The sequence below is a fragment of the Penaeus monodon genome, chromosome 38 (genome assembly GCF_015228065.2).
Source record: "Penaeus monodon isolate SGIC_2016 chromosome 38, NSTDA_Pmon_1, whole genome shotgun sequence".
In the NCBI taxonomy this organism is placed as follows: Eukaryota; Metazoa; Arthropoda; class Malacostraca; order Decapoda; family Penaeidae; genus Penaeus; species Penaeus monodon.
In genome coordinates, this window is record NC_051423.1 from 24461453 (window position 1) to 24471014 (window position 9562).

The following is a 9562-nucleotide window of genomic DNA, read 5'->3' on the forward strand; positions in this document are numbered from 1 at the left end:
TTAAGTAACCTGGTGATGTGGTAGATGATTTCATGTTGAATATTAAACTAATTATCCGTATGCTTCAGTACCACTGTTTCATGAAGTGCAGCCCCTCATTTTGCTACTTTTCTTTTTTTTTATTCTCACTTTCTTTTCTAAATGGTAAGAATGTACTTCACACAAGGAAGTGGATAACAACTTTACTTTAATATAAATGTAATTATTACAAGGACGTCAATGCAGATGCTGGTTTTTAACGTATATTCTATTGAAATAACATTTTTTTCATGGCATATTTGCTCAAAACAATACACTTATTCATATAGGTCATTAACAACTGATTCGTTTCAAATCCATAAGCATAATATAATACATTTGGCATGTAGTAATTCATAAAGAGGCCTGTTACTGTCAAGTATGAGAGATTAACTTAGTGGTTTGATTTTGTTTCTAGAGAAATATACCTTAATGATCAATTTTAGTAACAGTAAATTGCATTTTTACAAAGGGATTTTTTGTATAACTATCCCAAGAGTTGTTCAGTTAAATGAAATAACTTCAGAAAATAGCAGAATAATTCTAGCATGGTTGATGCTTGATTATCTTTTTTTCTATTAAAGTGTTTTCTTTGTTTAGGAGATGTAACAGCAATATTATTTTGTACAATAGTTAATCATATATGAAGTAACAGTTATATACAAGTTTAAAAGAAATTAAAGATTTCTGTTAAGATCTCATGTAAGGTAATGGTATATAAAAATAGTAAACTGGAAGGAAGGGTGGAGCATTTTCTACAGAATCGCAGCTAAACCTATCACAGACATCGGAAGAACTATCGGGCAACAGCCCAAGTTATGGCAGCAGAGGTGACAGCCAGCAGACAATGGAACGATGGGGCAGCAGGAGCTTCGTTATGGGTTTGCGGGCTGTAGGGTCCACTCTGTGGGGAGTCTTTGGGGCTGCAGGTACTGAGTTCGGTAAGGGCTCGGTAGTAAGTGGTGTCTATGGACTTGTGGAATGCATCCTCAGGCAGATTCACCAGCTCCGTGGCAGAATCCTACGGAGAATGAAATTAAATGTCCTTAACATGCTGTATATTTTAACTTTTTTTATTTGTTCCCCCCTCTCATACTGTTTTTATCATCACATGATAGTCTTCAGTAATCATAAAATAAGACAAATCATTTAGCTAAATCCTACCTTGAAGATGACATCTGGCCTTCCATGATAAGGCCCGAACATGGTAAAAATATCCTGTCCTTTCGGTAGCTGTTGGGAGGCGCGCAGGAGTAGTATCCTAATCTCCTCCACCATCACAGGATTCGACTTAATCCCCGTCACTACCTGCAAGAGTAAGGGGAGAAAACGTCCAGTGCGGGGGAGAAATCTCAAATAATCATTCAGTCACTGCTAAAAACTCCAATAGGTAAATCCATAGATTGACTGCAGACAGTGTAAACTCAAAGGACTTTGCTTAAACTGTTTCTTATACCTTGTGCGCGGGAACTCGTGCGAGATGGCAGGTGTTGTAGTCGGCCACGTCGGCGACGCCGCTGCCCTTGCACAGCAGCCGGAAGTCGAGCGCGCGGAGGCCCTGTGTCCAGGAGGCGTTGCTGTTGCCGTCTGCAAGCATTTGGTGGTCAGGCTAGGGGAATTTTTTCCTATCTGTCTAGCTATCTTTTTACCAATCTATCTACCTAGCTATGCCTGTCTATCTGTTACTGTCAAGTATGAGAGATTAATTTTTTAGTACAGTATCACAATTTTGTTTCAAGATAAATTTACATTAATGATCAGTTTTAGTAACAGTAAATTGTAATGTTTATTGTATATGTATTTATAAATAGTTTTTTGGACACCCGCTTAACACTGAATGATATAATTAAATAGTATTGAATTCATGTACATGGGAATGTACTTTATCTATCTATCAATCTACACACACACACACACACACACACACACACACACACACACACACACACACACACACACACACACACACACACACACACACACACACACACACACGCGCGCGCACACACACACGCACGCACGCGCACACACATGCACGCACGCACGCACACACACGCGCACGCACGCACGCACGCACACGCGCACACACACACACACACACACACACACACACACACACACACACACACACACACACACACACACACACACACACACACACACACACACACACACACACATATATATATATTGAATTATGTTTTTTTTTTTTCAGTACGACAGCTTAAGGCAGGCTGTAAACTTGTCAAACATTTAATTGGCAGCATAAAGAAATAATGAAGAAACTGATAATAATTATGGTAAAATAATGTTTCTAACAGTAGTAACACCAAAAATAGCAACAACAATAACAATAATACTAATAATTATCATAACAACAACAACAACAACGACGACGACGATAATAATCATAATAACAACAGCAAGAAAACTTTTGTTGATAGCCAAAACAAGAAAGAACATCAGTGCCTACAAATGTTAAAGAAGATAATACAGAACAGCACCGAGCAGACGAGATTAAACACCGCCTCCCACCACCCTGCAAGGCAGAGATAACTCACTGGTGTTCTCGGTGACAGTGGTATGCTTGACAAAGGCCACGTCGCCTCCGCCCTGAACGAGGCACCGGAACGCCCCCGTGTACCCGTAGAAGGCCTCGATGTGGGACCGCTTGCATTTGCCCTCCGGGTTCCCTCCCGCGTAGGTGGGTCCGCTCACGCCTTTCACTGTGCGAGGGAAAGAGGTGATCATCGTGTCGAGAAAAAGGAAATAACGGAATAATAGAAAGGTTTAATTGATTATGCAGTGATTATAATGTATGAATGTATTGTAGTGACTAGTACGAAATTCTGAAAAATGGGAAGAAATTCCATTTTGTATCCCCGCTTTACATTGCCCAGGAACTGAAACACAAAATGCGAAGGCTTTCTATGCTCACCATCGTTCCCTATGCAAAGGTCGCACAGCGAGTCGGGATTGGTGCCTTGCGGGTCGTAGTTACTATCCTTGGCCCCGGGAGCGCATGACTGGCTGAAGAACTTGCCGACTTCTCCCGCGAAGTCACAGTTACCCGGCTGGATGAGCCCCGCTTCCAGAAGCGTAACTACAGGAATCTTCCAACCTGTTTAGATTAAAACTATCAGGGAACGTCTCTTGATGACCTACAGCATACAGCGCGAAGCCCCATGCCTCCGTCAGATGGATATTTATATGTGGATTTTAACCATCATTCTGAGAGAATATAATTTACTCTTAATGTGCGATGAGTAGGACAAGCACTAATCAAATGTAACTAATAAGCCAATTTTAGAGCCAGTCATATCTCATGTACATATCTTACCTGCCGTCTTGTCAATACCAGTATGGCAGGATTTTTTGCCATGGAGTTGGGTTATGGAAGTGATCCCTGAGTTGGCTTTCACCACAGCTACAGCAAAGTAGGATGCATCCAGGAGCCCATACCTCTCTGCTACCACCGGATAGATACCATATTCCCTGTGCAGAGACAGAAGTTGAGGTTAGACATCAAGAGATTCCTTCTAAGAAAACAAAATTGACATGATGTACATCGATTCGTACAACTTTTCTTGCTTAACGTGAAAATTACATAAAAATAAATACAGACAGGAAGGCTTAGCCAGAGGCGGCGATCGCGTACTCACGTGTGACCACGGAATGTGTCTCCTCCGTCCACAGCGGTGATGTCGGCGTTCCCGGCTGCCACCATGGCGAGGCAGTCGTCGGGGGGCGTCGGGACGATGCACTCCAAGGCGGGGCGGATGCGACGGGACTTAAGCACCTGCTGGAGGGCCAGGCACTTGTCCCGGCCCATGCGGGAGTCCACGCACATTCGCACGGGCTTCTCGGGGCAGCCCAGGCGGTCGATGGTCGTGTCGTACCCAGCTTTAGGGAGAGAAAGGTAATGTGATCCGAATCCATCCTCTGATCCAAGCAATGCTATCATGTTACTGCACGTCACTAGTGATGTATAGCCAGAGTGTAACTGTGAGAGAGGGAAAGGACGGGAGGGAGGAGTTAGTTAGGAAGGAAGGAAGGAACGAAGGAAGGGAGAGATGATTACGGGCAACGAATAATGAAAACACAGAGGCAAAAACTAATTTATTAAACGAAAACAAAACCAAAGGACAGAAAAACGAGAATATGGATCTCTACCTTTAACAAAAAAAAATGATTACCTTCATTCAGGAATTTGAAGGGAGTGACAGGAGGCGACAGAGTGTGAATCACCGAAGGCACCTCAGTACCCAGGATATACTTGGCCCAAGGCTTCAGTGTTGCCCCCTCGTTCAGTGGTGGCGAGGCCGACTCCATCAGCTTCGTGAGGGCGACTGTAATATCTTTCTGATTGCTGGAGAGATGCGAGAAAAGATGGTGTATCAGTTGGTATATTTTTGTATTTTTTTACTGGCATCAAGAAACTGTCATTTCATTTTGTACATATATGTAGCCGTATCAGATGAAGATCTTAGTAAAATCTAAAACAACTAAGAGAGGCATTAGTGTTCGTTTAACACATGTATAGTATAGACAGTAAAAGGATTTTTTTCGCTAAAAATACTCACTCTGCATTTGAGCGCGTGAGCCAAGAGGTCCAGGGGCGGGTGGCCCAGCGACACTGTTCGGTTGTGTCAATGTCTAGCACTCGGCCGTCGGGACACAGCAGGCCGTAGTCTGACGTAGCCACCTAAAAGCACATTTAGATTCATATAATTGGTGTATCGCAATAGAAATACTGTAGTTATTAACTAGTTTTCACCTATCGAGTGAAGTCGCAATATTTTTAGCATTCGAAAATTAATGTCACTTTCAGAAGTCCTCTTCTTGAAGAACTTGGAGACGGCGCTCCGCTTCGTCCACGCCACGTCCCCGTGCGAGTCAACCAGGCAACGCAGAGCCCCTTCATAGCCCGCGTGCACGTCTTGGTCGTCGCATCGGCCTGGGTCGCCACACATTGTACATAAGTTGTTGTATTCAGCCTCTGTATAGAGAGAAGAGGGACGTTAAACGGAATATCACTTTACTGCCTTGAAAATGAAAATAGCAGCCATCTTGAGTAAGCTTATATAGATGAATGATATTCAGAGACTGCTATTTGCTCCTGAACCTTAAATCTGTATACACTGACGCATGCCCTACTTACTGAGTCTTGCGTTCGTTTTATCGTCCGGCACCCATCTGCCGGGGATGCAGGCGAGGCCGAAGTAGCTGGAAGCCGCCTTCAGGTCATGCTCCACGACTGTGATGTCGCTTTGGCAGTTCAACTGAATCTGACCCAATTCCAGAAGCTGTGGAAGGAAGGGTCAGGCTTGATGTGGATTCTACACTGAACTATAGGGTATATTTTCCATCGATTCACAGTGGCCTTTTTCAGTTATTCCTATTAGTTAAAATAAGTGTTCTCATTTCCTGTTTAGTTTTGCTGACGGTACTTACGTGCGAAAAAGGGATGCTCCAGCCAGCCGTCCTTCCGTAGCCAGTGTGACAGGACTTGGATCCCCTCAGGTCCTCCAAGGACTTGATCGTTGACCGTCTCACTAAGGCCACGCCATCATACCGACCTGGTTCTGCAAAGCGCATGGATGATTTTTTTTCAGTTAATTTGAAACGTAATCTAAACCAGCCGTGCATTCCCTCTCTCCTGATATCTATAACGTGTTTATTTATAACGTGTCCCTTCTTTACCGTCTCTTTTATTGGCTCTTTTGCAAGGTTTTACAACTGTTTGCAAACCTAACCTTTTTTTCTTAATGCAAGCTTAACTGTGCCAACGCTTTTATATCGAATTATCCTTCATCGCATTCTGACCCTCATCACACCAATGCCTTCAGCCTTTTATCCATCAAAACGCTATTTGCTTAGGTTTTCTCAGTTTTAACTAATTTAACAATTTAGAAAATCATAGAGATACCTCAGTCTAAAAAGGTCCATAACTATCCCAACATTCTATATTCTGCTCACCTTTTTGCTCTTCGATGGTCCTCGTTTCCGCGATAACGTGTACCTGTGTGTCGTACAGTTCCCTGGCGAGATACACGTCCTCGGCATCGGCTCGCATCACGTCCGCTTCTTTCTCCGCCACTCGCCGCAGGCACTCATACCTGCCGAATTAGGAGCTGCTTGTTACACTCCGCGAGAAAATGAGGAAATCCAAGGGTCTATGTTTTCCCCGTTTTCTGTTCCTCTCGTAAGCAGATTCTTACGATGCTGGAGTCTCTGGAGCACCCCCTTGGCTAGGGTGGTACCTAGTACTTTTTTGTGTTATCTATTGTTATTATTATACGTGTCTTTGTGTGTGTGTGCATGTGTGAGAGCATAGTTGGGTGTGTGCGTGTTTGTTATTTTGTACATCTTCACATAAACACCCCAAGAGAGTAACATAAACAGTACAGACACGTTTTTCATTCAAAACACAGAGCCCAAACCTGTCTGAGCTCGGGACACAAGTGATGTCAAGATCGGCTGCGTCGGCTCTCAGGGAATCACACACGGCGCCAGCATCTCCCGTCACGCACACGCGCACTGCAAGGAAGGGACACGAGCCACTTGAGTAAATCGGACTTGCATAGGGCCATCTAACAACAATGACCCTAAATACAAATACACACATATACACGCACACGCGCGCGCACACGGACGCACACAACCGCACGCACGCACACATACACACACACACACACACATTGTAAAAGGCTATCAACCTTAGTACAATGGTGAGTAGAGGGTAGTTATACTTAACGGCGTGACTCTTTATTTCTAAGAGTTGACACACACCTAGGAACACACGAGACATGTCTAGTTATAGGGGTAATCACGGTATGCGGGTCGCGGCCAGCTAGCCCGGAGGGAGAGAGGGCTAAACCGGCCTTACCGCGCCGGGTGCTTGACACGAACTCCCGGTCAAACGAGGTGATATATAAAATGTGACCTCCGCCCTCGCTGAGCGGGTGGTTCTTATTTGGGACTTTGGATCCGCGTGGTAACCAACCACGTAGTCCACTGGTAAGAGAAATAGAATTATGCACATCCTATACACATATATATGTGTATATATATATATATATATATATATATATATATATATATATATATATATATATATATACATACATACATACATACACGCACACACACACCAAATGTGTGTATATGCGTATGCGTATGTGTATGTGTATGTGTATGTGTATGTGTGGTGTGTGTGTGTGTGTGTGTGTGTGTGTGTGTGTGTGTGTGTGTGTGTGTGTGTGTGTGTGTGTGTGTGTGTGTGTGTGTGTGTGTGTGTGTGTGTGTGTGTGTGTGTGTGTGTGTGTGTGTGTGTGTGTGTGTGTGTGTGTGTGTGTGTGTGTGTGTGTGTGCGTGCGCGTGTGCGTGTGCGTGTGCGTGTATATATATATATATATATATATATATATATATATATATATATATATATATATATATATATATATATATAGTAAAAGGCTCAGAACCTTCGTACAATGGCTATGACAGGTTGGTCAGTGATAGTGGTTACACGGCTTGACTCTTTATTAAGGAAGAGTAATGGGAAGACAATGTCTTAGGGTAGGAGCGGAGCTCAGTGTCGCGTGTCCGGCCAGCCAGCCCTGGGGGGCCGGAGGCTGGTGGTGACCTGTTCACGGTGACTCCTGGGAGCGAACTGAAAGAATCAGGCAAACAGCCTCGTGTTCTGTTGGTCTAATAGCTTACACAAATCGTGCTTCTGTACACGTCATATTGCTCAGCCACCTACTCACGCCTTGCCCTCGAGGCACCTTAAATTGCCCTCAAAGTGTGAGCCAACTTTGGATGGTCCTGATTGGCTGGTCATCTCGCTCTCGTTGCGTTGTCCTATCTTCGTGGCTGCTTGTCCAGTCGTCCTCTTCTTCTTCCTGGTCCTTGGCGAATCCATCTGTCCTCAACGTCCACACATCCTTGAAGGCCTCGTACAGGTCCTCCTTGACTTTGGACTCGTCTAGACTTCCTCATATTCCTCGTCCAGGCCTAACTCAGCATCTCAGGGCAGATGATACCTGCACTGACGAGCTCTTAGAGTTTGACTGGATCTGCGGGCATTCAGGCAGGCGTCGCCCTTCCACAGCATCCTGGGATACTAGTACCTGCACTGTCGAATTCCTGGTCCTTCACTGAATTTACGGACGTCTTGGCAGGCGTTGCGCTTCCACTGCATCCTCAGGCAGCTTAATGTCTGTACTGATGAACATTCTGGTCCACAGGCTTAGGGCGATTTTCCGATGACGTCCTTCCCACACTTTCCTAAGGTGACCGTTTCTGCAGCAGGGTTATTTATATAAATTTGCAGTTTTTAATATACCTTTTACTTTATTTATTTTTTGTGTTACTTTCACAAAAATAAAGAAGAAAATAGGGAAGGGAGACATCAGTAGCAATCCACATGGTGGACCTGGCTTGAACTACCAACCGTCTCTGATAGACATAAGCGTAGATAAGGGAAACGACACCTGCAATCCGCAAGGATTTGCTTGAACCAATTGTCGTCACATAGAGAAGAAATGTATGTAAAATAAGAAATTTTATATCATATACTAATCACTCGTCACGACTGACAAAATCGCGTGCAAGACATATATCATAGATCTTTACGCCTACAACTACGACAGCAACAAACCCTATTAATGAAAAGGTTCCAGTGTCTTTTGTTCTTCGTGGATGAGTACCCACTCGTGTGTATGTGTGTGAGAGAGTGAGCATGAATGAAAATGAAAGTGAGTGTGAGCTCACACAGAGGGGAAATGTATGACAAACACGAACGTTCATTTTAACAATAATGCAATGAATAGATAAAATAGCAATAGATCCAGTGCAAAATTATCTTAACTACCACACTGAATTCAACACTTAATGATATGCGACGGAATGTATACACAAATGAACGGCGACGTGAAAAAATATTTGCAAGCTTTCTCACATGCAAATCTTCTCAGTTCAGAAATTCTGAAATGCCAAGGTAGCCATGTCTAGCTATGCATGTCAGACTTTATCGACGGGAGGTCCCTATACCCAAAATGCCGTACGAATGAAGTGAACTGAAGGAGCCGGGAAAATTTATAAATAAACCGCTCTCCTCTGCGTATCTGTGGTGGGGCTCGTGACATTCTTTACAGGTATCTAACTATCACGAAGCACACGATCGCTTGTGATTTACCCAAAACATACAAGCGACTACTACAGTGTGATAAGGGCGTGATTAATAAATAAATAAAAAAAACCTAGTCCAACATTAATGAACGGACATAAATACAGGTCACACTGACTCGAAACTTCGGTTTTACCGGTACCTGCTATTATAACGTTCGAGCATTGGTCTATTAGGCGACATATGCAACCCCAGGTTATATCAGGCATCCCTGTGCATTATATGTGGAAGATTAATGCTATGCTCAAAACAATAAATTTATACAAAATTCACGTTACAAGCTCTGCTCTAGCACTGATAGAACGGGTCACCATTGAGCAATGCAATGAAACTACGCGTATTCCTGTGGTG

The 9562-nt window shown here is 43.7% G+C and overlaps 1 protein-coding gene across 1 annotated transcript in view; it reads right to left on the reverse strand.

Annotated features, from left to right (window-relative positions):
* Nucleotides 1-166: 166 nt before the first annotated feature.
* The window catches only part of LOC119597016 (transferrin-like), an 18257-nt gene continuing 8861 nt past the window's right edge, over nt 167-9562 (reverse strand). Inside the window, exons 2-15 of the mRNA XM_037946448.1 lie at nt 6462-6558; nt 5998-6137; nt 5473-5603; nt 5180-5324; nt 4848-5017; nt 4602-4723; nt 4215-4387; nt 3681-3921; nt 3359-3513; nt 2957-3139; nt 2580-2744; nt 1475-1605; nt 1183-1326; nt 167-1039 (exon numbers count right to left, since the gene is read on the reverse strand). Of these exons, the coding sequence (XP_037802376.1) occupies nt 815-1039; nt 1183-1326; nt 1475-1605; nt 2580-2744; nt 2957-3139; nt 3359-3513; nt 3681-3921; nt 4215-4387; nt 4602-4723; nt 4848-5017; nt 5180-5324; nt 5473-5603; nt 5998-6137; nt 6462-6558 (2222 nt within the window). The 3' untranslated portion in view covers nt 167-814. The remainder of the gene's footprint in view (nt 1040-1182; nt 1327-1474; nt 1606-2579; nt 2745-2956; nt 3140-3358; nt 3514-3680; nt 3922-4214; nt 4388-4601; nt 4724-4847; nt 5018-5179; nt 5325-5472; nt 5604-5997; nt 6138-6461; nt 6559-9562) is intronic.